The sequence below is a fragment of the Pseudophryne corroboree genome, chromosome 12 (genome assembly GCF_028390025.1).
Source record: "Pseudophryne corroboree isolate aPseCor3 chromosome 12, aPseCor3.hap2, whole genome shotgun sequence".
Classification (NCBI taxonomy): domain Eukaryota; kingdom Metazoa; phylum Chordata; class Amphibia; order Anura; family Myobatrachidae; genus Pseudophryne; species Pseudophryne corroboree.
The window spans coordinates 159,253,805-159,281,401 of record NC_086455.1 but is presented as its reverse complement, the minus strand read 5'-3'; the positions used below and the strand labels follow the sequence as shown (position 1 = coordinate 159,281,401).

The window sequence follows — 27,597 nt, the reverse complement described above, 5'->3', positions numbered from 1 at the left end:
TATTAGGATAATTAGGGTGATGGTGAGGGGTGTGTATTAGGATAATTAAAGGGATGGTCAGGGCTGTGTATTAGGATAATTAGAGCAATGGTCAGGGCTGTGTATTAGGATAATTAGGGTGATGGTCAGGGCTGTGTATTAGGATAATTAGGGTGATGGTCAGGGCTGTTTATTAGGATAACTAGGATGATGGTCAGGGCTGTGTATTAGGATAATTTGGGTGATGGTGAGGGCTGTGTATTAGGATAATTAGGGTGATGGTGAGGGCTGTGTATTGGGATAATTAGGGTGATGGTTAGGGATTATTAAGATAATTAGAGTGACGGTGAGGGCTGTGTATTAGGATAATTAGGGTGATGGTTAGGGATTATTAGGATAATTAGAGTGACGTGAGGGCTGTGTATTATGATAATTAGGGTGATGGTGAGGGCTGTGTATTAGGATAATTAAGGTGATGGTTAGGGATTATTAGGATAGAGTGACGGTGAGGGCTGTGTATTATGATAATTAGGGTGATGGTGAGGGCTGTGTATTATAATTAGGGTGATGGTGAGGGCTGTGTATTAGGATAATTAGGGTGATGGTTAGGGATTATTAGGATAATTAGGGTGATGGTGAGGGCTGTGTATTAGGATAATTAGAGGGATGGTCAGGGCTGTGTATTAGGATAATTAGAGCAATGGTCAGGGCTGTGTATTAGGATAATTAGGGTGATGGTCAGGGCTGTGTATTAGGATAATTAGGGTGATGGTCAGGGGTGTTTATTAGGATAACTAGGATGATGGTCAGGGCTGTGTATTAGGATAATTTGGGTGATGGTGAGGGCTGTGTATTAGGATAATTAGGGTGATGGTTAGGGATTATTAGGATAATTAGAGTGACGGTGAGGGCTGTGTATTATGATAATTAGGGTGATGGTCAGGGCTGTGTATTAGGATAATTAAGGTGATGGTTAGGGATTATTAGGATAGAGTGACGGTGAGGGCTGTGTATTATGATAATTAGGGTGATGGTGAGGGCTGTGTATTAGGATAATTAAGGTGATGATCTCAATCTGGATGCTGCAGACTGCTATAAACTGACGAGGATGGGCGGGGCAATGGTGACAGGCACTTGTCCGTGGCCCCGCCTCGTCCTAAATCCATGACGCTGATAAGCCGCATCTATATTACGTCAGAGAGCCTCAGTCTGATTGGCTGGCGGTATTAACCCCATATGTGACAAATGTCACTTCAGAGCTGCTGCATTAGAACGGACTCCACCCTGTTCCCGGCATGTGCGGAGTTAATGATGATCCAGCTGTGACTGGGCGGTTCCTCGCCGGGATCTGGGGCTTTGTCTGCAGGGTCCGGGGGTCCCAGGAATAGGGGTCTGTGTGCAGGGTCCGGGGGTCCCAGGAGAAGGGGGTCTGTGTGCAGGGTCCGGGATCCCAGGAGAAGGGAGTCTGTGTGCAGGGTCCGGGGTCCCAGGAGAAGGGAGTCTGTGTGCAGGGTCCGGGGTCCCAGGAGAAGGGGGTCTGTGTGCAGGGTCCGGGGTCCCAGGAGAAGGGAGTCTGTGACTGTGTGCAGGGTCCGGGGTCCCAGGAGTAGGTGGTCTATGTGCATGATCCGGCTGTCCCAGGCATAGGGTGTTTGTGCAGGGTCAGGGGGTTCCAGGCATACTGGTAACTGTTATTAAGGTCTGGGGGTCGTAGGAATAGAATCTGTGTGCAGGGTACAGGATTCCCAGGATTAAGGGGTCTGTGTGCAGGTTCTGGGGATCCCAGGCATTGGGTGTTTGTGCAGGGTCTGGGGGTCCCAGGACTTCTGTGGTATCAGGAGCAGGGGGTCAGTGTACAGGGTCCGGGGTTCCCAGGAATAGTTGGTCTGTGTGCAGGGTCCAGTGATCTTTGTACAGACTCCGGTGGTCTCAGGAGCAGGGGGTCAGTGTACAGGGTCCGGGGTTCCCAGGAATAGTAGGTCTGTGTGCAGGGTCCAGTGGTCTTTGTACAGACTTCGGTGGTCTCAGGAGCAGGGGGGTCAGTGTACAGGGTCTGGGGATCCCAGGAATAGTAGGTCTGTGTGCAGGGTCCAGTGGTCTTTGTACAGACTCCAGTGGTCTCAGGAGCAGGGGGTCAGTGTACAGGGTCCGGGGTTCCCAGGAATAGTAGGTCTGTGTGCAGGGTCCAGTGGTCTTTGTACAGACTCCAGTGGTCTCAGGAGCAGGGGGTCAGTGTACAGGGTCCGGGGTTCCCAGGAATAGTAGGTCTGTGTGCAGGGTCCAGTGGTCTTTGTACAGACTTCGGTGGTCTCAGGAGCAGGGGGTCAGTGTACAGGGTCCGGGGTTCCCAGGAATAGTAGGTCTGTGTGCAGGGTCCAGTGGTCTTTGTACAGACTCCGGTGGTCTCAGGAGCAGGGGGTCAGTGTACAGGGTCCGGGGTTCCCAGGAATAGTAGGTCTGTGTGCAGGGTCCAGTGGTCTTTGTACAGACTTCGGTGGTCTCAGGAGCAGGGGGTCAGTGTACAGGGTCCAGTGGTCTTTGTACAGACTTCGGTGGTCTCAGGAGCAGGGGGTCAGTGTACAGGGTACGGGGTTCCCAGGAATAGTAGGTCTGTGTGCAGGGTCCAGTGGTCTTTGTACAGACTCCGGTAGTCTCAGGAGCAGGGGGTCAGTGTACAGGGTCTGGGGATCCCAGGAATAGTAGGTCTGTGTGCAGGGTCCAGTGGTCTTTGTACAGACTCCGGTGGTCTCAGGAGCAGGGGGTCAGTGTACAGAGTCTGGGGTTCCCAGGAATAGTAAGTCTGTGTGCAGGGTCCAGTGGTCTTTGTACAGACTCCGGTGGTCTCAGGAGCAGGGGGTCAGTGTACAGAGTCCGGGGTTCCCAGGAATAGTAAGTCTGTGTGCAGGGTCCAGTGGTCTTTGTACAGACTCCGGTGGTCTCAGGAGCAGGGGGTCAGTGTACAGGGTCCGGGGGTCCCAGGAATAGTAGGTTTGTGTGCAGGGTCTGGGGGTCCTTGAATTAGGGGTCTATGTGTGCAGTTTCTGTGGGCTTTAGTCCCATGGATTAATGGTTTCTGATAGAGGCTAATAGGAATTAATGGGGGGACGCTCAGAGGAATACTTTTGCTGTGTGGAGGGCAGACGGCGGGATACGGGGAGTGATGTGTGGGGGTCTCGGGGCAGTGTATAGCATTGCTGGAGTAGGCTGTGCTGGGCCGGTATGTGTATGTGACAGGAATGTCTGAGGGGCTTCATAATGGTGGGGTTGATGAGGATGGAGGAGTCCCATTTTTTGTGAACAGGGGAGGACTCCCTGTTGACGAACCCACTTGGGAGCGGATGTGGGGATACGTGGCACGTACTCATCCTGATGGTGAAAAACTTGTCAAGTCGATACGGACGGCTGAGGAACTGCCCCGGGTAAGTTGCCAGCTGTGGGGGAAGCTTTGGACTGGGTGGGTGCAATGAGCCCAGGACATTATTGGAGGATGACCCACCATACGTGTGGAAGGGATGTTCTTAATGCTTATTTATTTTGGGATTGACCACAAGTATGTAGGCACCTCTTCTAAGTGTGTTTGGTTATTATCCATTGCTAAGAGTAGTCTCCATAGTGACAGAGCCATATGGTTTGGCCTGGGCCCCTTCATTCAGTGGTGGGAAACTTCAGTGCTACAGCGCGCAGTGATGGGGAAACTTCAGTGCTACAGCGCGCAGTGATGGGGAAACCTCAGTGCTACAGCGCGCAGTGATGGGGAAACCTCAGTGCTACAGCGAGCAGTGATGGGGAAACCTCAGTGCTACAGCGCGCAGTGATGGGGAAACCTCAGTGCTACAGCGCGCAGTGATGGGGGGAAACCTCAGTGCTACAGCGCGCAGTGATGGGGAAACCTCAGTGCTACAGCGCGCAGTGATGGGGAAACCTCAGTGCTACAGCGCGCAGTGATGGGGAAACCTCAGTGCTACAGCACGCAGTGATGGGGAAACCTCAGTGCTACAGCATGCAGTGATGGGGAAACCTCAGTGCTACAGCACGCAGTGATGGGGAAACCTCAGTGCTACAGCACGGAGTGATGGGGAAACCTCAGTGCTACAGCATACAATGATGGGAAACCTCCGTGCTACAGCATTCAGTGATGGGAAACCTCAGTGCTACAGCATACAGTGATGGGAAACCTCAGTGCTACAGCATACAGTGATGGGAAACCTCAGTGCTACAGCATACAGTGATGGGAAACCTCAGTGTTACAGCATACAGTGATGGGAAACCTCAGTGTTACAGCATACAGTGGCATGGTTGGGAATTCTTAGCTTCCAGCATTGTGGTAGTATTGTAAGGAAGGCCCTCTCCTGTCTCAGCGAGACACAAAAGCCGTCAGAAAATGGTTTGCGGAGACTGGTGGGGAAGAACCTGAATGTCCTGCACAAAGCCCATACCTCAGACCCATCATAGACCAGTGGAAAGAGCTGGAGCACTGACTGAAAGCCAGGCCTGATCCCCAACACCGGCGCCTGACATCACGGATGCTCTGGTGGCTGAATAGATGGGAATCCCCGCAGCCGTATTCCAGGGGAAAGTCTTCCCAGCGGTGCACAGGCTGTTATAGCAGCATATTGAAGACCTGTGCCAAATTCACACCCATGGGTTTATAATGAGGTGTTCAACAAGCACACATGGTTGTCCACATACTGTACTTTTGGCAGTGTAGTTGGGTGAGTGTGACAGGGCTGAGGCTTTGTATGGTCTGTTCTAGCATCAGCAGAGGGGCAGAGTCAATCAATTTCTCGCATTGCGCATTTATCAGCCAATTGCTGTAGTCTGATTCCACTACGTACCGCCATAGGCTGTGAGCAGAATCGGCCTTCTATGAGTTAATGGGAGTAGCCAGGCATTGATACCATTTCATTAATTCTGTCTCATAGATTTTTCTATTCAAATTGTCTTCGAGGAAGTAACACGAGGGGGAGCTCGGTACAGCCGTTTCCACAATTCCTGAATTGCCCATAAGGTATATTCGGCCACGTCTAATCTCTCGTCTGTCCCAACCATAACTGCGGTTTACGTGCTGTAGAAAACCAGCCCCCCAGGTGTTAAGGCTCAGGTGGGGCCCAGTCACACATTCCATGCACAAACTCATCTGAGCTCTGTAGGGCCCAGCAGACTCCTACTTAGCAGACTGCAACCACAAGAGGCTAAATGGGGTTGTCCACCATAGCTGCAAATTGCTCATTCTATCATCCACTGAGATCCAGTCTAATTGATGCTGTTCCAATGATGACCTTGTGCCTATGAGCATTCCAACAGTGGCCTGGTATCACTGAGCTATGACCGGCCCTTCACAAACTCAGACTGCATTTCTCTTCAACTTACTTGTGTTTACTCAACAGGTTCCAGTCCCCTCCCTGCCGGTGGTGGGCCCGGGGGTCTCAGTCCCAGAGAGAGTGGAAGCTGTACAGAGGTACATCCGGGACCTGCAGTATCCTTTATACACTGGGACTTGATGCCTCCATGGTACAAGGGGTCGCTCGGACACTAGAATCTGTAGCGGCCTTGGGGCGTGGGGCAGGATACGGTCTACAGGGACGATGACTTTGCACCGTGTGAGAGTGAAGAGGAAGATTTATGGGAGAGCTTATGTATGTGGCAGGTTTACATATAACCAGTCAGGTTTTCTGGATGCTCTTCAAGTCACCAGTGTCCGCAGGACTGAAGGCTTGATTCAGGTTGGTTAGCAAACCAAAAACACACACTGATGGGCAAAACCATATGGACTGCAGGTGGGGCAGATGTAACATGTGCAGAGAGAGTTAGATTTGGGTGGGGTGTGTTCACACTCAAATCTTAATTGTAGTGTAAAAATAAAGCAGCCAGTATTTACCCTGCACAGAAACATAATAACCCACCCAAATCTAACTCTCTCTGCACATGTTACATCTGCCCCACCTGCAGTGCACATGGTTTTGCCCGTTAGTGTGCTTTTTTGGTTTTATAAACTCTTACAAGAAATGTCTTGCAGTTATGGTAATATATATATATATATATATATATATATATATATATATATATATATATATATATATATACACACACACACACACATATATATATATATATATGGAATAAGAGATCCTTTTTGCGCTCTAAAATTGGACCTATACCTTTGATTGTACTCAATAATTTTATTAAGGGGCAAGCTTCTACACAGAGATGGTCCCCTGTCGAACAAGACCAAAAATAGAATATCTCTGTGGAGCGCACTTAATGACTGAAATAAATATATTTATGTATAATACAATTTAATATGGTTATATTGGTTTCTGACAAAAAGAGGATGACATCACACAAACACCCTTTAAACTTTAAAACATCTATTGCTTTTTATTGCTAAAATAATTAAATTTCAATACTGATAAAAAATGATGTACACTTTTACAATGTGTTATTGTTCATTACAGCCAAAAAAATTGAATAACAACTTTTCCAAACAATAAAAGATTATTTTTTTTTTAAACAATAAAAGATTTTTTCACTCGTGAAAAAAAAAAAAAAAAAAAAAAATCTTTTATTGTTTGGAAAAGTTGTGCGGCCCCCCCAAAGAAATGCCACCCTACACCATTACTGACCCACTGCCAAACCGGTCATGCTGGAGGATGTTGCAGGCAGCAGAACGTTCTCCTTGGCGTCTCCAGACTCTGTCACGTCTGTCACATGTGCTCAGTGAGAACCTACTTTCATCTGTGAAGAGCACAGGGTGCCAGTGGCGAATTTGCCAATCTTGGTGTTCTCTGGCAAATGCCAAATGTCCTCCACGGTGTTTGGCTGTAAGCACAACCCCCACCTGTGGACATCGGTCCCTCATACCACCCTCATGGAGTCTGTTTCTGATCGTTTGAGTACAGTGGCGTAAGTTCATCACAGTCGCCCGGAGGCAAGATAAATATTGGTGCCCCCCTATTTCCTATATTAAGATAAATATGTGTGTGTGTGGAGTGTTCTGAAAACAATTTATACACTGTATTTATACATTTAATTGTATTTTATTTTAAATCACACATTTCTTAGCAGTCATACCCAGGATTAGAACCCATGACCTGTTATACTGACAGCGGACACTTTACTGATGGAGCTATTTGCTCCTGTAGAGGAAGCATGAGAATTCTAACTACAGGTATATTAAGTTACGTGTAATTGTCAGAGAAGTAACTTCATATAGTTAAAATTCTCATATTTCCTATACAGGAGCAAATAGCTTCATCAGTAAGGTGTCTGCTTCCAGTGTAATAGGTTGTGGTTTCTAATACTAGGTGTGATACTTGTAAAATGAGTATATTCAGTATAATAAAGAGGGTGTGATTTGTAAAGTGCAGGGACCAGTGAGGAAGTCGGCCACTGAAAAAACAGCGTCAGCTATCAATGAACTTAATTCACTGGTGTCACAGAATGGGAGGAGAGGTGCCCCCTTCAGAGCAGGAGCCCGGCGGTAGATGACTCCGTTGCCTCCCAGAGTTCTGCCTCACACATGCACATTTGTGGCTTGCTGGAGGTCATTTTGCAGGGCTCTGGCAGTGCTCCTCCTGTTCCTCCTTGCACAAAGGTGGAGGTAGCGGTCCTGCTGCTGGGTTGTTGCCCTCCTACGGCCTCCTCCACGTCTCCTGATGTACTGGCCTGTCTCCTGGTAGCGCCTCCATGCTCTGGACACTAGGCTGACAGACACAGCAAATCTTCTTGCCACAGCTCGCATTGATGTGCCATCCTGGATGAGCTGCACTACCTGAGCCACTTGTGTGGGTTGTAGGGAGGTCATACAGGCACGTGGAGGCCACACACACTACTGAGCCTCATTTTGACTTGTTTTAAGGACATTACATCAAAGGTGGATCAGCATGTAGTGTGTTTTTCCACTTTAATTTTGAGGGTGACTCCAAATACAGACCTCCATGGGTTAATAAATTTGATTTTCATTGATAATTTTTGTGTGATTTTGTTGTCAGCACATTCAACTATGCAAAGAACAAAGTATTTAATAAGAATATTCCATTCATTCAGATCTAGGATGTGTTATTATAGTGTGCCCTTTATTTTTTTGAGCAGTGTGTGTGTGTATGTATGTATATATATATATATATATATATATATATATTGTGGTGAGATATATATATCAAAGGTATAGGTCCAATTTTAGAGCGCAAAAAGGATCTCTTATTCTATATATATATATATATATATATATATCACCACAATCATGTATACATATTATTAGTATTCTTTTCTAATATATAAAGACCCAGCATGCTAAACAATATATTAGACTGGGGAAATGCAATCCTTCCACTACAACTGCTGCTGGCATTATCAGCCAAAGTTGTTCGAGGATAAAATGCATAAAATTACCCAGGCTGGGCTGTGGCCGGTATTCTGTGTACCCCGGATATTAGGTAACAAGGTCCACTCCATTTGAGTCCTTCACACATCCATCAGATACAATCACACAGGGACTCAGTTCTTTGAGATCAAGAAGACGCGGCCCTTCACTGGGTGAGTTATTTACTGCAGAAATGTTTTCCAGTGCCCGATGTTGGGAATATGGGTGCTGAGTGCTTCCGGTGGTCAGACGACGAATGGATTGGGGAAAGGGCAGGCACGGGGTGCTTCCAGGGGCCAGGTGATGGATTGGGGAAAGGGCAGGCACAGGGTGCTTCCAGGGGCCAGGTGATGAATGGATTGGAGACAGGGTAGGCACGGGGTGCTTCCAGGGGTCAGGTGATGAATGGATTGGAGACAGGGCAGGCACAGGGTGCTTCCAGGGGTCAGGTGATGGATTAGAGACAAGGCAGGCACGAGGTGCTCAAAGGGCTCAGGTGATGAATGGATTGGGGACAGGACAGGCACGAGGTGCTTAAAGGGCTTAGGTGATGAATGTATTGGGGACAGGGCAGACACAGGGTGCTTCCAGGGATCAGGTGATGGATTGGGGACAGGACAGGCCCAGGGTGCTTCCAGGGGTCAGGTGATGGATTGGGGACAGGGTAGGCACTGGGTGCTTCCAGGGGTCAGGTGATGGATTGGGGACAGGGTAGGCACTGGGTGCTTCCAGGGGTCAGGTGATGGATTGGGGACAGGGTAGGCACTGGGTGCTTCCAGGGGTCAGGTGATGGATTGGGGACAGGGTAGGCACTGGGTGCTTCCAGGAGTCAGGTGATGGATTGGAGACAGGGTAGGCAGAGGGTGCTTCCAGGGGTCAGGTGATGGATTAGGGACAGGACAGGCCCAGGGTGCTTCCAGGGGTCAGGTGATGGATTGGGGACAGGGTAGGCACTGGGTGCTTCCAGGGGTCAGGTGATGGATTGGGGAAAGGGCAGGCACGGGGTGCTTTCAGGGACCAGGTGATGGATTGGGGAAAGGGCAGGCACGGGGTGCTTCCAGGGGTCAGGTGATGGATTGGAGACAGGGCAGGCACTGGGTGCTTCCAGGGGTCAGGTGATGGATTAGAGACAGGGCAGGCACGAGGTGCTCAAAGGGCTCAGGTGATGAATGGATTGGGGACAGGACAGGCACGAGGTGCTTAAAGGGCTTAGGTGATGAATGTATTGGGGACAGGGCAGACACAGGGTGCTTCCAGGGGTCAGGTGATGGATTGGGGACAGGGTAGGCACTGGGTGCTTCCAGGGGTCAGGTGATGGATTGGGGACAGGGTAGGCACTGGGTGCTTCCAGGAGTCAGGTGATGAATGGATTGGGGACAGGGTAGGCACTGGGTGCTTCCAGGAGTCAGGTGATGGATTAGGGACAGGACAGGCCCAGGGTGCTACTAGGGCTTAGGTGATGCATGGATTGGGGACAGGGCAGACATGGGGTGCTTCCAGGGATCAGGTGATGGATTGGGGACAGGACAGGCCCAGGGTGCTTCCAGGGGTCAGGTGATGGATTGGGGACAGGACAGGCATAAGGTGCTTCCAGGGGTCTGGTGATGGTTGGGGACAGGGTAGGCACTGGGTGCTTCCAGGGGTCAGGTGATGGATTGGGCACAGTCTAGGCACTGGGTGCTTCCAGTGGTCAGGTGATGGATTGGGGACAGGGCACACACTGGGTGCTTCCAGGGGTCAGGTGATGAATGGATTGGGGACAGGGTAGGCACTGGGTGCTTCCAGGGGTCAGGTGATGGATTGGGGACAGGGTACACACTGGGTGCTTCCAGGGGTCAGGTGATGAATGGATTGGGGACAGGGCACACACTGGGTGCTTCCAGGGGTCAGGTGATGGATTGGGGACAGGGTAGGCACTGGGTGCTTCCAGCGGTCAGGTGATGGATTGGGGACAGGGTAGGCACTGGGTGCTTCCAGGGGTCAGGTGATGGATTGGGGACAGGGTAGGCACTGGGTGCTTCCAGGGGTCAGGTGATGGATTGGGGACAGGGTAGGCACTGGGTGCTTCCAGGGCTCAGGTTATGGATTGGGGACAGGGTAGGCACTGGGTGCTTCCAGGGGTCAGGTGATGGATTGGGGACAGGACAGGCATGGGGTGCTTCCAGGGGTCAGGTGATGGTTGGGGACAGGGTAGGCACTGGGTGCTCCCAGGGGTCAGGTGATGAATGTATTGGGGACAGGGCAGGTACATGGTGCTTCCAAGGGCCCCATTTTTTGGGAACGCAGCCCAGCTAAATCGCCACCCCTGCTCCAAGTGGCGGCAGTCTGTCAGGCTACGGTTTGGGGGCACTGCTCGCAGGGATGCAGAACCTGTTTTACACTTGTACAGAATGAGTCCTGCGGATACACAGCCGCCCCACCGTCTGAGAGGTACATAAACCATCGGGTTACATATCTCTCTGAATCTGGCCCTGTGGATCCATAGAATTTGGGCTTGTGGATTAGTGGCCGTTGCATCTAGTCTTATCTGTTACAGTAATGAGCAGAATGTCACCTGTTCCGTTCCAGTGTCCCTGCAGTGTGACTCAGCGGGCGCCTGTGTACCTTGGTATATATGCCGGTGGGATAACTATACGGAAGTGTCAGGGTATTGTTGTCCTGGGGCAGGTACATGATATGTTCTGTCATGGATGCCGACTTTCTTTCCTTCCACAGACTGATGGACCTGGCCAAAGAGATGACCAAAGAAGCACTGCCAATCAAATGCCTGGAGGCGGTCATTCTCGCCATGTATCCTTCATACGCTGCAGCAACTATTACCCAGTTACAGCTATATGCGATGGGTATAGAACCCATTTATACCAGACTCACTCCCTGACGGATCTTCATCCATTTGTGTGGAACTACAGTATTGGGATACATTCAGTTTCAGAGTGTATCCATCCCCTTTAATGAACCCCACCCATAAGAGGTCATGGAACTAAAGAAGTCGGTCTATTCTTGGTGGGACAAGCTGTAGAATAGGTTACATCCCCAGTGTCTGGTGATTTTCCCGGGCCGCACCCTTGCTGTGGCACACTGCCCCCGCCTGGTGCTTAGTTACTGTGGTGTAAATACCTATTTCCTATTGGCCGATGTATTCTCCGCATGTCCAGCTCGCCTCTTTGAAGTTTATTCCATTAGCAAACATTGAAACATAGAATTTGAAGGCAGATAAGAACCACTTGGCCCATCTAGTCTGCCCCTTATTTTTATCCTTTAGGACGGTAATCTCAACCCTTTTTGAACCTTAATTCTTTGTAAGGATGTCCTTACGCTTATCCCAGGCATTGTTAAAATTGCTCTACTGTCTTAGCTTCTACCACCTCTGATGGGATAATATTCCACTTATCCACTACCGTTTCTGTGAAGTTTTTTTTCCTTAAATTTCCCCGTAACCTCCCCCCCTCCAGTCTCAGTGCATGTCCTCGAGTCCTATTGCTTCTCTTCCTTTGAAGAATGTTTCCCTCCTGAACTTTGTGAAGACCCTTGGTATACTTGAAAGTTTCTATCATGTCCCCCCTTTCCCTTCTCTCCTCCAAACTATACATATTAAGATCTTTTAGCCTTTCCGGGTATGTTTTGTGATGTAGGCCATGCACCATTTTAGTTGCCCTTCTTTGTACACTCTCTAATGTATTTATATCCTTCTGGAGATATGGTCTCCAGAACTGGACACAGTATTCCAGATGAGGCCGCACCAATGACCTATATAGCGGCATTATCACTTCTTTCTTCTGCTACCGATTCCCCTGCTTATCCAACAAAGCATCTGACCAGCCTTCCTCATTGCTGTGTTGCATTGCTTTCCTGCCTTTAAGTCACCTGAAATAGTGACTCCTAGATCCCTTTCCTCCTCAGCAAAGAACATGCATCGGGTGATAACATGGCCACGTGCATTAGATCGCTGTGTACTGGTCTTTATGAGGACCAGAGGGCGCTGGCGGATTACCTCCACACTGCTCCACATCACAACACTGTCCTCAGGATTGTGACTCCGGGCATCAGTTGCAAGGCTATTTAGGGCTGGGCTAGAACATGGCTTCCCATATTTGAACGATGGAGTGCAGTCCGCTCACAGCGACAGTGAAGGGTTTAACATAATACATTTGATACTGGAGAAGCTGCTGCTGTGACGTAATACTGTATTCCTAAAGCGTGAGTCACAGGCAGAAAGCACTAATACATCCACCCCCAATCACTGTCCCGAAAAGTGGGGCTCAGTATGGAGTGACGAGTAGGGAACCACGGGCCAAGAGATAGCCGGATCCGGACACCTGCCTGGTATTCCCACTCGGTTGGTGGCGTGGCCCAATGCGTGGCGAGTGCACTCGCCGCCGGGATTCCAGGCAGACTGGATGGCGCGGTCGGTATATTGACAGCCGGCATCCTGTCTCCCAGGATATTGTTTGTATCCTGCGTCCGGACACAGCAAATGTAGAGTTGCCGGAAAGCTGAGGAAACACACCACAAATGGGAATTGCTGGTCCAAGACCACAAACTGTTAAAGCACTGGCAGGATGATGTACGTAAATTTGATGCTGTACACAACTCTAGTTGGGGAAGGGGTGACTGGAGCAGGAGAGTGCCATGTAGGGGCCAGTCTACTGGACCCAGATTTAAAACCTGGTACTACAAAGCAACCTTGGGTTTTGTCAGAGACGGGTTTCGCTGGAGGAAACCTTGTTCCTTTTTTACTGTTAATGTAATTTTGCTGTGTGTAGCGGCGGTCTGCAGAGGCCGCAGGTGACTGACAGCACAAATGGGGCAAAGACTTTACACTTGGAAATGACCTAGTATTTTGAGTCAAGGTCTGGGCCAGACTCCAGTAGACATGTCTCATAGTAACAATCTAATCTTGACAAGAGGGGAGGGGAAGCAGATGACCAAGGGCCTGGGGTGGTTCTGGCTGGCAAGTAAGGAGACGGCCTGGTGATGGAATCGGGTAGCTTGAAAAGCTTTTAAGGCCCATCAGAAGACCACCAGTTCTAGTGTCCACACCTGGAGCAGCTGTGCAGATCTGTGATACAAGGACGTTTAGAGGGGAGCCTATTTGTCATGTAGGACAAAAACAAAGACTACAAAGACCCAGCCAACTGAAATCAGCAGTGAGATCAGTGCAACAGAGCTCTGGGACCAGAACCCACAAGATTAACCCTCTGGGAAAATGAGGGTTTAGGCTAAACCCACCAAGCAGTTGGTGAAAGATTGTTGGAGGGGCTGACAGATAGTAAATTCATACTTTCAATGGTATCACTGAAACCAGGGACATTGCACAATGGAATGGGGGGAAATCTTGTCTACCATGGCTGCTCCACTTTTCAGGTGGACCTCTGCCTTGAGCCTGTGCACAGCTCTGACTTGGGTACAAGAGAAGTGCACAGTATAAAATGGGTCCATATGCAAAGGAAAAGACCAGCTCATGAGGTGTGGGGGATATCCCCATCATGAAGTTATCATGTTCTTTCCAAGCTCCTTGAGATCTACCTAATGTTACCCGAGACCCAACATAGTGTAGGAGATTCTGAGTGACATTCCCACCAGTTACTGCGTTCTCACAGTGACTGCATGTGGGGTGATGGGTATTCTGAGTGACACACCCCTGTATAGCAGCACTCGTCACAGTGACTGTAGGTGGGGATTCTGTGTGACACTCCCCTGTGTAACAGCGCTCCTCACAGTGACTGTAGGTAGGGGTGGTGGGTATTCTGAGTGACACTCCCCTGTATAACAGCGCTCCTCACGGTGACTGTGGGTAGGGGTGGTGGGTATTCTGTGTGACACTCCTGTGTAGAACAGCGCTCCTCACAGTGACTGTATGTGGGGTGGTGGGTATTCTCTGTGACACTTCCCTGTATAACAGCGCTCCTCAAGTTGACTGTAGGTAGGGGTGCAGGGTATTCTGAGTGACACTCCTGTATATAACAATGCTCCTCACAGTGACCGTATGTGGGGTGATGGGTATTCTGTGTGACACTCCCCTGTGTAACAGCACTCCTCACAGTGACTGTAGGTGAGGGGGGTGGGGGGGTATTCTGAGTGACCCTCCTGTGTATAACAGCGCTCCTCACAGTGACCGTATGTGGGGGTGTTGGGGATTATTCTGAGTGACACTCCCCCGTATAACAGCGCTCCTCCCAGTGACTGTAGATGGGGTGGTGGGTATTCTGAGTGACACTCCCCTGTATAACAGCGCTCCTCACAGTGACTATAGGTGGGGGTTTTTCTGAGTGACACTCCCCTGTATAACAGCACTCCTCACAGTGACTGTAGGTGGGGGTGGAGTGGATTCGGTGTGACACTCCCCTGTATAACAGCGCTCCTCACAGTGACTATAGGTGGGGGTGGTGGGTATTCTGAGGGACACTTTCCTGTATAACAGCACTCCTCACAGTGACTGTAGGTGGGGTGGTGTGGATTCGGTGCGACACTACCCTGTATAACAGCGCTCCTCATAGTGACTGTAGGTGGTGGTGGGGGGTATTCTGAGTGACAGTTCCCTGTATAACAGCGCTCCTCACAGTGACTATAGGTGGGGTGGGGTGGATTCGGTGCGACACTACCCTGTATAACAGCGCTCCTCATAGTGACTGTAGGTGGTGGTGGGGGGTATTCTGAGTGACAGTTCCCTGTATAACAGCGCTCCTCACAGTGACTGTAGGTGGGGTGGGGTGGATTCGGTGCGACACTACCCTGTATAACAGCGCTCCTCGCAGTGACTGTAGGTGGGGTGGGGTGGATTCGGTGCGACACTACCCTGTATAACAGCGCTCCTCATAGTGACTGTAGGTGGTGGTGGGGGGTATTCTGAGTGACAGTTCCCTGTATAACAGCGCTCCTCACAGTGACTGTAGGTGGGGTGGGGTGCGGTGGATTTGGTGTGACACTCCCTTGTATAACAGAGCTCCTCACAGTGACTGTAGGTGGTGGTGGGGGGTATTCTGAGTGACACTACCCTGTATAACAGCACTCCTCACAGTGACTTTAGGTGGGGTGGGGTGGGTTCGGTGTGACACTACCCTGTATAACAGCGCTCCTCACAGTGACTGTAGGTGGGGTGGGGTGGATTGGGTGTGACACTCCCCTGTATAACAGAGCTTCTCACAGTGACTGTAGATGGGGATGGTGTGGATTGGGTGTGACACTCCCCTGTATAACAGCGCTCCTCACAGTGACTGTAGATGGGGATGGTGTGGATTGGGTGTGGCACTCCCCTGTATAACAGCGCTCCTCACAGTGACTGTAGATGGGGATGGTGTGGATTGGGTGTGGCACTCCCCTGTATAACAGCGCTCCTCACAGTGACTGTAGGTGGGGTGGTGGGTATTCTGAGAGACACTCCCCTGTATAACAGCGCTCCTCACAGTGACTGTAGGTGGGGGTGGTGGGTATTCTGAGAGACACTCCCCTGTATAACAGCGCTCCTCACAGTGACTGTAGGTGGGGTGGTGGGGATTGGGTGTGACACTCCCCTGTATTACAGCGCTCCTCACAGTGACTGTAGGTGGGGGTGGTGTGGATTCGGTGTGACACTCCCCTGTATAACAGCGCTCCTCATAGTGACTATAGGTGGGGATTGGGTGTGACACTCCCCTGTATAACAGCGCTCCTCATAGTGACTGTAGGCGGGGATGGTGGGTATTCGGAGTGACACTCCCCTGAATAACAGCGCTCCTCACAGTGACTATAGGTGGGGTGGGGTGGATTTGGTGTGACACTCCCCTGTATAACAGCGCTCCTCACAGTGACTGTAGGTGGGGGTGGGGTGGATTCGGTGTGACACTCCCCTGTATAACAGCGCTCCTCACAGTGACTGTAGGTGGGGGTGGGGTGGATTCGGTGTGGCACTCCCCTGTATAACAGCGCTCCTCATAGTGACTGCAGGCGGGGATGGTGGGTTTTCTGAGTGACACTTCCTTGTATAACAGCACTCCTCACAGTGACTATAGGTGGGGATTGGGTGTGACACTCCCCTGTATAACAGCGCTCCTCACAGTGACTGTAGGTGGTCGTGGGGGGTATTCTGAGTGACACTCCCCTGTATAACAGCGCTCCTCACAGTGACTGTAGGTGGGGGTGGTGGGTATTCTGAGAGACACTCCCCTGTATAACAGCGCTCCTCACAGTGACTGTAGGTAGGGGTGGTGGGTATTCTGAGAGACACTCCCCTGTATAACAGCGCTCCTCACAGTGACTGTAGGTAGGGGTGGTGGGTATTCTGAGTGACAGTTCCCTGTATAACAGCGCTCCTCACAGTGACTGTAGGTGGGGATGGTGTGGATTGGGTGTGGCACTCCCCTGTATAACAGCGCTCCTCACAGTGACTGTAGGTGGGGGGGGGGGGTATTCTGAGTGACACTTTCCTGTATAACAGCGCTCCTCACAGTGACTGTAGGTGGGGGTGGAGTGGATTCGGTGCGACACTACCCTGTATAACAGCGCTCCTCACAGTGACTGTAGGTGGGGTGGTGGGGATTGGGTGTGACACTCCCCTGTATTACAGCGCTCCTCACAGTGACTGTAGGTGGGGGTGGTGTGGATTCGGTGTGACACTCCCCTGTATAACAGCGCTCCTCATAGTGACTATAGGTGGGGATTGGGTGTGACACTCCCCTGTATAACAGCGCTCCTCATAGTGACTGTAGGCGGGGATGGTGGGTATTCGGAGTGACACTCCCCTGAATAACAGCGCTCCTCACAGTGACTATAGGTGGGGTGGGGTGGATTTGGTGTGACACTCCCCTGTATAACAGCGCTCCTCACAGTGACTGTAGGTGGGGGTGGGGTGGATTCGGTGTGACACTCCCCTGTATAACAGCGCTCCTCACAGTGACTGTAGGTGGGGGTGGGGTGGATTCGGTGTGGCACTCCCCTGTATAACAGCGCTCCTCATAGTGACTGCAGGCGGGGATGGTGGGTTTTCTGAGTGACACTTCCTTGTATAACAGCACTCCTCACAGTGACTATAGGTGGGGATTGGGTGTGACACTCCCCTGTATAACAGCGCTCCTCACAGTGACTGTAGGTGGTCGTGGGGGGTATTCTGAGTGACACTCCCTTGTATAACAGCGCTCCTCACAGTGACTGTAGGTGGTGGTGGGGGGTATTCTGAGTGACACTCCCCTGTATAACAGCGCTCCTCACAGTGACTGTAGGTGGGGATTGGGTGTGACACTCCCCTGTATAACAGCGCTCCTCACAGTGACTGTAGATGGGGATGATGTGGATTGGGTGTGGCACTCCCCTGTATAACAGCGCTCCTCACAGTGACTGTAGGTGGGGTGGTGGGTATTCTGAGAGACACTCCCCTGTATAACAGCGCTCCTCACAGTGACTGTAGGTGGTGGTGGGGGGTATTCTGAGTGACACTCCCTTGTATAACAGCGCTCCTCACAGTGACTGTAGGTGGTGGTGGGGGGTATTCTGAGTGACACTCCCCTGTATAACAGCGCTCCTCACAGTGACTGTAGGTGGTGGTGGGGGGGTATTCTGAGTGACACTCCCTTGTATAACAGCGCTCCTCACAGTGACTGTAGGTGGTGGTGGGGGGTATTCTGAGTGACACTTCCCTGTATAATAGCGCTCCTCACAGTGACTGTAGGTGGTGGTGGGGGGTATTCTGAGTGACACTCCCTTGTATAACAGCGCTCCTCACAGTGACTGTAGGTGGTGGTGGGGGGTATTCTGAGTGACACTTCCCTGTATAATAGCGCTGTATAATAGCGCTCCTCACAGTGACTGTAGGTGGTGGTGGGGGGTATTCTGAGTGACACTCCCTTGTATAACAGCGCTCCTCACAGTGACTGTAGGTGGTGGTGGGGGGTATTCTGAGTGACACTCCCTTGTATAACAGCGCTCCTCACAGTGACTGTAGGTGGTGGTGGGGGATATTCTGAGTGACACTCCCTTGTATAACAGCGCTCCTCACAGTGACTGTAGGTGGTGGTGGGGGGTATTCTGAGTGACACTTCCCTGTATAATAGCGCTCCTCACAGTGACTGTAGGTGGTGGTGGGGGGTATTCTGAGTGACACTCCCTTGTATAACAGCGCTCCTCACAGTGACTGTAGGTGGTGGTGGGGGGTATTCTGAGTGACACTTCCCTGTATAATAGCGCTCCTCACAGTGACTGCAGGCGGGGATGGTGGGTTTTCTGAGTGACACTTCCTTGTATAACAGCGCTCCTCACAGTGGCTGTAGGTGGTGGTGGGGGGTATTCTGAGTGACACTCCCTTGTATAACAGCGCTCCTCACAGTGACTGTAGGTGGTGGTGGGGGATATTCTGAGTAACACTCCCTTGTATAACAGCGCTCCTCACAGTGACTGTAGGTGGTGGTGGGGGGTATTCTGAGTGACACTTCCCTGTATAATAGCGCTCCTCACAGTGACTGCAGGCGGGGATGGTGGGTTTTCTGAGTGACACTTCCTTGTATAACAGCGCTCCTCACAGTGGCTGTAGGTGGTGGTGGGGGGTATTCTGAGTGACACTCCCTTGTATAACAGCGCTCCTCACAGTGACTGTAGGTGGTGGTGGGGGATATTCTGAGTGACACTCCCTTGTATAACAGCGCTCCTCACAGTGACTGTAGGTGGTGGTGGGGGGTATTCTGAGTGACACTCCCTTGTATAACAGCGCTCCTCACAGTGACTGTAGGCAGAGTTGCTCCCTGACCATACCTGTGTAGGTTATTCCTCTCATTACCCCACCATCTGATTACTGAGGGGATTTGTAATGCGGAGATACCCGTGCTTGGACTCTCGGCAGTAGTGGACATAATGTGGTAACCCGTATACTGTGAAGAAATATTTTCCTAAACCCCCATCCACAGCTACCTGACTAACAACATCTCCGGCCTGGAGCGTTTCCCCATCAGCTTCAAGACTCAGTTCTCCGGAGGTTGTTTCAGGCATATTGTGCTGGGCTTACACTGGGGCGGACATTTTGGGGCGGTTGGAATAAGCCGAAGAGAAGATCTGATGTACAAGCCGCTCCGCTACCGCACGCTCAGCGATCTGATGGCGGACTTTCAGGAAGCGTACGGACGCTGCTGGCACACGCTGCGGAAAGTGAAGATCGGCCCCTATGTGTCACATGACCCGCACAGTGTGGAGCAGATCGACTGGAAGCACTCGGTTCTCGACGTGCAGGAGCTAGGCGTGGAGGCTCTGCGCAGGGAGCTGGAACGTCACAGCAGAGAGATGCGACTCAGGGTGAGGAGAGAAGCGGTGATGACTTGGGGGGGGGGGGGGGCATCAGTGACAAAGAGGGGGAGGAAAAGGCAAAGACCAGTGGTAATACTTTTTTCCTTTTAGATATCCAAGGGACCCCCTTCACCTAAAGAGCGGAAGAGGGATATTACCCATTCACCCCAGCGAGGACAGTCCAGCCCTCATCGCAGGGAGCGGCCAGACAGACGGTAAGATGCAGCCGTTTTATCACATATCATGTGCAGGTGTTCTCCACCAGCCGCCGCACTGGAGGCTACTCTCTGTAAGGTCACCCGCTGGTCACCCGACGTAGGGCCTAATTCAAGGTTAAACGCAAATGCATTCGCAGTTGCCGATAATCGATACATTGTACATGTGCAAAATTCGCACGGCGCATGTCCACCGCTATATTTCTATACGGAATAGCGTAAAAATCGCTCCGCTAAATTATTCAGCAGACTTGCACGTAAAGACGACCCCATCAACTAAACACTTTTAAAAAGGCATGGCTGAGGAGAGTCTGTGGCCAGTCTCCGCAAGGTCACAAATCTGGGCGTGTAACACGGGCGTGCAGTGGGAGTATGTACCTGGGTCAGGGCGGTGCATAGTCACATCTGCAGATATACAAGCTTAAAAGTACAGGAAAAGTCACTGCAGATTCTGGGCAGGTACATACACTCTGCAAGTCACTATGGGGGTGATTCTGAGTTGTTCGCTCGCTAGCTGCTTTTAGCAGCATTGCACACGCTAGGCCGCCGCCCTCTGGGAGTGAATCTTCGCTTAGCAGAATTGCGAAGGAAAGATTAGCAGAATTGCGAATAGAAAATTCTTAGCAGTTTCTGAGTAGCTCGAGACTTACTCCTACACTGCGATCAGCTCAGCCCGTTTCGTTCCTGGTTTGACGTCACAAACACGCCCTGCGATCAGACAGCCACTCCCCCGTTTCTCCAGACACTCCCGCGTTTTATCCTGGCACGCCTGCGTTTTCGCCCAGAAACACCCACTTCCTGTCAATCACACTCCGATCACTTCAACGATGAAAATTCTTCGTTCTGCCGTGAGTAAATCTACTAAGTTTTGAGCTAAAATACTTGGCGCATGCGCACTGCGTACCATGCGCATTTTCGCATTAATCGCTCCGTTGCGAAAATAGTCAACAAGCGATCAACTCGGAATGACCCCCTATAATGGCAGCAGTAACATCGATGGTTGATGCGATGGCTGCACAATTAGTGAATAATCACACTCAGCTGATGTTGTTTAGTAACATCACACACAGCTTGTGTGCTGCCTCACTATGGGGGTAATTCCAAGTTGATCGCAGCAGGAAATTTTTTAGCAGTTGGGCAAAACCATGTGCACTGCAGGGGGTCAGATGTAACATGTGCAGAGAGAGTTAGATTTGGGTGTGGTGTGTTCAATCTGCAATCTAATTTGCATTGTAAAAATAAAGCAGCCAGTATTTACCCTGCACAGAAATAAAATAACCCACCCAAATCTAACTCTCTCTGCACGTTATATCTGCCTCCCCCTGCAGTGCACATGGTTTTGCCCAACTGCTAAAAAATTTCCTGCTGCGATCAACTTGGAATTACCCCCTATATTAGCTGCAGGTTTTTGACCCTTATGCATTCTGAATTTCAGGTCTATTCCTTTGTTTAGCTTATGTTGGCGAGTGCATCAAACTGTTCATGCTTTACAATTCAGGACATTAGTAACATATGCACATTACCCTGCGTCTGTAGTTTAATTTACTGGAAACACTAAGGGGGTCATTCAGATCCGATCGCTGGCAAACTGCGCATGCATATGCACCGCAATGCGTAGGCACAATGGACAGCTGCAAAGTGGATTGCCGGTCAGCGACGGGTTTGTGCGAAGGATCCATTCGCACGGGCGTTCGCAAGGAAATTGACAGGAAAAGGGCGTTTGTGGGTGGCAACTGACCGTTTTCTGGAAGTGTATGGAAAAACACAGGCGTGTCCAAGCGTTTGCAGGGAGGGTGTCTGATGTCAAATCCGGTCCCGGACAGGCTGAAGTGATCGCAGCGGCTGAGTAAGTCCTGGGCTGCACAGAGACTGCACAAAATCTGTTTGTACAGCTCTGCTACACATGCGATCGCACAGTTGCACAGCGAAAATACACTCCCATTGTAGGCGGCGACTATCTGATCGCAGGACTGCAAAAATCGCTGTCCAGCGATCAGGTCTGAATGACCCCCCTAAAGCAGAGGTTCTCTTAGTGCAAATGAACACTAATCTGCAAAGAAACTGCAGTAGAATTGCTTCTAACGCTACTTTGCTTAGTTTTCAGGGCGACTCTTTTGTATATTTGTTTTTTTTCTTCGTTTGCACTGTGGGCGTGTATTTTTTTTCGTGTGCAGATTTGCGTTCACTTTGCAATTGATTGCAACTTTGCGTTTGCTAGTACATTTGCGTTCAACCTTGAATTAGGCCCATAATACAACATCCAGCTTGGTAGTTATATTAGAGGAGTGTTCCTCCTGTCACAGTGCTTTCTGTGTCTGATTGGTCCTCCTGCAGCCTTTACTAAAATATATGAATTACCAACATACTTCTGTGGTTTTCAGCCATGACTGCATATCATCAGACAGAGCTATGAATGTGCTGTATCCCGGGGAATGAAAATAATTCCGTGTTAGGAGATAAATATCTGGCTAAGCACAGAAGGCACAACAGAGTAGTAGGGCTATATAGAAGCTACTAATACCCCTTCTTCTACACTGAGCTGAGAGCCAGGGCTATTGGGCTTAGGTCCCAGCTCTGTGTGAGGGGTAGGTACAGGTGAAACCCCTTCTCTGACCCATGTTCAGTATCCCAGGACGGACGCGGGGCTTCAGTGTAAAGGTATTAATGAAGGCTATATCAGTGGTTCTCAACCTCTGTCCTCAAGTACCCCCAACAGTTCATGTTTTCCAGGTCACCTAGCAGTTGCACAGGTGTATTCATTACACACTGACACCTTTTAAAAGACCCACAGGTGGAGCAAATTATTTCACTTGCAATCCCGTGAGGAGACCTGGAAAACATGAACTGTTGGGGGTACTTGAGGACCGTGGTTGAGAACCACTGCGCTATAGGAAGGTGCTGCCCCACTGCCTTTGGGTTCAGTATGATTTACAGACGGTCATAATCCCGACAGCCATTGACCAACAGTCAAAATACAGACACTTTATGCCGACATGTTCAAAATGCTGACATTTGAATTGCAGACATTTCAAAATACCAACATGAGTTTTTCTGGGGTGTTTTGTTTGTGTCAATGTCGACATAGGTAGACATGGACACTGTGTAAGTGTACCGCTCACCATGCTTCGGGCACGGTTCCTCGCTACGCTCGGCGCACTATTATATTCCCCCTCCAAGTCCACTGGGATGGTAAAGCATGAACAAGTCTGTATTTGGGCAAAAATTCCTGAAAAATGCATGTCGGCATTTCAGATGTCAATATTCTGACTATGTCAGCATTTTGAACATGTTGGTATAATGAATGTCATTATTTTGACCATGTCGGTATTGTGTCCATCGGTAAATCAACTGCTACCGCAGCCTTTATATTGGTCGTGAGTGTCTAAAAAGTTAGAAATATTTAAAGGGCAAGTAGCAGGTTAGTGGCTCCCCTCCGCACCCTCCCAGTCCATGACTGGGGCCGTGGGCAGAGCGGTCATAGTGCTATACATGTTCTGACCATTTTCTATGTTGCTTTTATGTCTCCGCAGGCCGTCTGGGGAAAAACCTGCGGACCCCAACTCTCTACCTGACCTCGGCGGCTACCAGATCCGGGTCTGAGAAGAGACCACCCACCTTATGAACTTGCCCTTTTTCACCCCTTCATGCTACCTGGAATACCCCTCCCCCCACTAGTACAGTGACGCAAAGGGACCCGTGGCCAATTCCAGATCGGGCCAACTTGTTCCTGCATCAATGAAATGTGAAACTTGAGATGTGGGAACAAGATGCTGTGGAGGGTGAATGGAATATTGGGGAGGGGTCAGTTAATAACCACTATGGGGGGTAAAGGGCTACAGCTCCGTATTAACCCTTTGCAGATTGCCTTATCACCAAGCCACATGTGCCAGCCTGTCAGGACCCAGTAATTGCTCTCATGCCCGATGTATCGTGTGAATGCACCGGCCTAGCGGAGAACCTTGTTTTCTGACCATATTTATCCCAGCACTTTTACACTGAATTCCCAATAAACAAGTTAAGTCGGCCTGGTCTTATTTCTTGTTCAGTGTGTAAAAATATTCAAGTCACCGTGGTGCATGCCAGCCTAAGCTGCACGCGGTATCTTATCCGCTCTATACAGCCGCACGCTGCAAACAAGACTGTAGTCTGCGACCGCACGGCGCGCTTCAGCTCTCGCTACATCCTTCCGTATAAACACACGTAGAAAGACAGAACACATGCCACCATCTGATACCACATGCCCAGAGTCTTAGGAATGAGAGACTGCACTCGGTGATGCTTTAAATGTTGGGGGGTTGCAATTTCATGAAACCAAACCTAAAATCAAAACCAAATAGATTAACAATTAAACACAAATGTTCCCCCCCCGTACCCAGGTGAGTCAGTCAGGTCTCTGCTGCACACCTGGGGGTAATGATGGTGGACGCCAGACGGTAGGCTCTACATCACAATTGGTCACTTCGACAGTTCCAAACTGAACCGGGCAACCAGGTGGAGGTGGTCTGAGCTGTACCATGGGTTTGGAAGCCCTTGTGCCTTGAGCAGATCATCCTCAGAGAGAAGACACAACCTCCCCAATAGCTTCAACTGACCGTCCACGAAGAAGCGTAGACCTGGGACACGGGAACCGGTATAAGAATGGGAAAGACGGGGGTAACGGTACACATCGCTCTCATCCATCATTACGGGCTCACCTTTATTCGGGCGTGCTGGAAACGGCTCAGCAGAATAAAAGATGTAATCCACAGTGCTTCCGACACCAAGTGAGAGGATGGTTACTTCCGGGCGGTTTTTTGCCGCAAGGTAATGGAGATACGCAGAGGTCAGGTTAAGGCGGTGCTGCAGAAGAAGGCGTGGCCTGCAAGTAAAGAGACGGCAGCTAATTGTTGTGTCCAGTTCATTAACCTACGTATAGAGCTGATGTACTATAACAACAGCCGCAAATATATCACAGTACAGATGGAGCCTCGGTCATCTAGGCTTCTCTGCTGCACCAAGGCTTATTAGCATAAGCATTTCATCTATTGTTCTCAGCTGCAATACAATACAGAGAGAACAATACAGCAGGGGATTAAGTCATTACAGCAGGGGATTAAGTCCGACTGCCCTGGCTCAATTAATCCATCCATATTGTGACGTATATCAGGGTCCCAGACAGCCCAATCTGGCTCCTGTTAAATTTACAGACATCGCTAGTATATGCAGGGGATTCAGTCACCATGTCAACATTCAAAACCTTGTCAATTACATTATTATCATCATCATCCTTTATTTATATGGCGCCACAAGGGATCCACAGCGCCCATTTACGGAGTACATAAATGAAAAATCCAAACAGGACAATAGTGACTTACAGTTGAAGACAATACAGGACAAGTACAGGGTATACAAACATAGCTGCATCAGGAGGCGACACTGACATAAGTATCAGGGTGGCAGAAGCCGTGGCATTAGGTGCCGCTGAGGAGGTTTAATTCAGAGAAGGATAATCACATGAGAGCTTACATTCCAAAGGGGAGGGGCAGACAGACAGGGGTGACACAGATGGGGTAGACAGTGAGCGTGGTACAGGATGAGAGACGGTTGGGTCTGGTTAAGAAGTGGTTCTTGAGAGCACGTTTGAAGTTTTGTAGAGAGGTGGAGAGAGTCTGAGGGGGGAGGTAGAGAATTCCAGAGAAAGGGAGCAGCACATGAAATCTTGAAGATAGGAGTGAAAGGAAGTGATCAGTTGGCAGGAAAGTTGGAGCGCATTAGCAGAGCGAAGAGGACGGGTGGGAGAGTAAAGGGAGATAAAGAGATGTAAATGGGACATTGCAGACATGCTATGTCGACAGTTATGAATGTCGACAAGTTCACAATATTGACATTCTGCAGAATGCAGTCATTGGGTTAGGTTGGAGAAGAGTACAAAACAAAACAAAATAGCAGTGCTAATGAAATTATGAAGTTATTGTGAATAAGAAGGATTGAGTGAAGGCAATTTTTTTCACATTTAATTACTTCGCATATGAATAAAAACAACATTAAAAACACATTAATATCAAATGATAAAGCTGCAGTGCCTGCAGCGAAACGCGTCAGGAGGTTATTTGGGACACTATCTAGACTGATTACTGCCTGTGTGTGCCCGGACCAAGACTGGACTTTTATTCTGGCAGAAAAATTGAGGTGATTTACAGCAATTGGAGTACCATCAACCCTCTCTACAAAAGGAGGAGGACACCGCGTTCTAGTGAGGATCCCTAACCCTAAATGGTTCTGAGTACATCTAAGAGACACTCACAAGGGACTACACCTCTAGCTGCATTATTGTGGTAAAGTGTATCAGTAGGACTGTGCTGTCAGCCCTTCACTACTTTCTTCACCCATCTGCAATCCAGTTTATTGCAAACAGGAAAGGATCACACTTGAAAGGCAGTTGTTATTATTGTGACCCTCTATTTTATTTTAATGTGTTTTTAATGTTGTTTTTATCCATATGCCAAGTAATTAAATGTGGAAAAAAAATTCTTCACTCAATCCTTCTTATTCACAATAACTTCATAATTTCGTTAGCGCTGCTATTTTGTTTTGTATTCTAATGTGACTACCCCAATTTCTTAGCAGCAGCATTAGAAAAACAACACCTACAAGCGCCTGATCTCCTATCTTTGGTATTCTTCCTTTTTGCAGAAGAGGAGTGCTTGGGGTAGCATACTCCTTGGATCAGGTGAACGCCAGACACAGAAAAAAACGCCACATCGCTGGAGCCGCTACCAGATAAGTGAAGTTGCTGCAGCACCAGACACGCAATCTGTCAACATTCTAATCATGTTGACATTATCAATGTGGATAAAACATACCCAACCTAAATTTCAGGGACCCGATGAGCGACTTGTATTGTGGCATATTATTATATCCCAGTAGGTAGGTCACTGCCCTTAAGTACCCGGGAAGTGGGGCCTCTGCCTGGTTGTACATCATAGGCTGGCCCTGCAAGATCTATGGAACAGACAGGACAAGAGCCGCTTATACACTGGATGTAGCTTACCCCAACTCCTCACCCCCTGGCTGTTTATCGGTCACTCCCTCGATCACAGCAAGATACTCTGGGCGCAGTAACGCATAATCGCGGAGCTGCAGGATGTCTTCCCGGGTGTACATGCGTCTATCTAAAAGCAAAAACTCAAAATGTAAGACCGTCTCCATCCTCCGAAGCAGGCTCAGACTGGCCCACAGAGGTACAGGGGAAACCACCGATGGGCCCCACTGCCTGGGGGACCACCTCCTCCAGTGATCAGGTTCTAGACTGTGTTCTTGTGTTACCTTATACTGCACAGGACTATGATGTATTATCTACAGTGCATTATACATATGTTACCTTATACTGCACAGGACTATGATGTATTCTCTACAGTGCATTATACATATGTTACCTTATACTGCACAGGACTATGATGTATTCTCTACAGTGCATTATACATATGTTACCTTATACTGCACAGGACTATGATGTATTCTCTACAGTGCATTATACATATGTTACCTTATACTGCACAGGACTGTGGTGTATTCTCTACAGTGCATTATACATATGTTACCTTATACTGCACAGGACTATGATGTATTCTCTACAGTGCATTATACATATGTTACCTTATACTGCACAGGACTATGATGTATTCTCTACAGTGCATTATACATGTTACCTTATACTGCACAGGACTATGATGTATTCTCTACAGTGCATTATACATATGTTACATTATACTGCACAGGACTATGATGTATTCTCTACAGTGCATTATACATATGTTACCT

The 27,597-nt window shown here is 49.5% G+C and overlaps 2 protein-coding genes across 13 annotated transcripts in view; one reads left to right on the top strand and one right to left on the bottom strand.

The window, feature by feature from the left end:
* The first annotated feature begins 1,253 nt into the window (after nt 1-1,253).
* Nucleotides 1,254-23,821, top strand: VASH1 (vasohibin 1). Its single transcript, XM_063948276.1, has 7 exons — nt 1,254-3,398; nt 5,367-5,455; nt 8,458-8,514; nt 11,057-11,131; nt 19,210-19,591; nt 19,694-19,797; nt 23,328-23,821. The coding sequence occupies exons 1-7, from the start codon at nt 3,216-3,218 to the stop codon at nt 23,395-23,397; spliced, it is 960 nt and encodes a 319-aa protein (XP_063804346.1). The 5' UTR covers nt 1,254-3,215; the 3' UTR covers nt 23,398-23,821.
* Nucleotides 23,312-27,597, bottom strand: part of ANGEL1 (angel homolog 1) — a 23,880-nt gene continuing 19,594 nt past the window's right edge. For 6 of the 12 annotated variants that reach the window (XM_063948257.1, XM_063948262.1, XM_063948258.1 and 3 more), the window contains 3 exons: nt 26,828-26,948; nt 24,492-24,655; nt 24,126-24,410 (listed from right to left, as the gene is read on the bottom strand). In XM_063948257.1, coding sequence (XP_063804327.1) covers nt 24,253-24,410; nt 24,492-24,655; nt 26,828-26,948 — 443 coding nt within the window. In that variant the 3' untranslated portion in view covers nt 24,126-24,252. The other 6 variants (XM_063948264.1, XM_063948265.1, XM_063948263.1 and 3 more) reach the window with 2 other exon arrangements.

Bases quoted from the DNA above. Each gene is read 5' to 3' on its own strand.
- VASH1 (XM_063948276.1), top strand. From the start codon at position 3,216: ATGTCTGAGGGGCTTCATAATGGTGGGGTTGATGAGGATGGAGGAGTC. The intron at 5,456-8,457 runs GTATCCTTTATA...CACATCCATCAG, and splicing joins AGGTACATCCGGGACCTGCA to ATACAATCACACAGGGACTC. The intron at 19,592-19,693 runs GTGAGGAGAGAA...TTTTCCTTTTAG, and splicing joins GCAGAGAGATGCGACTCAGG to ATATCCAAGGGACCCCCTTC.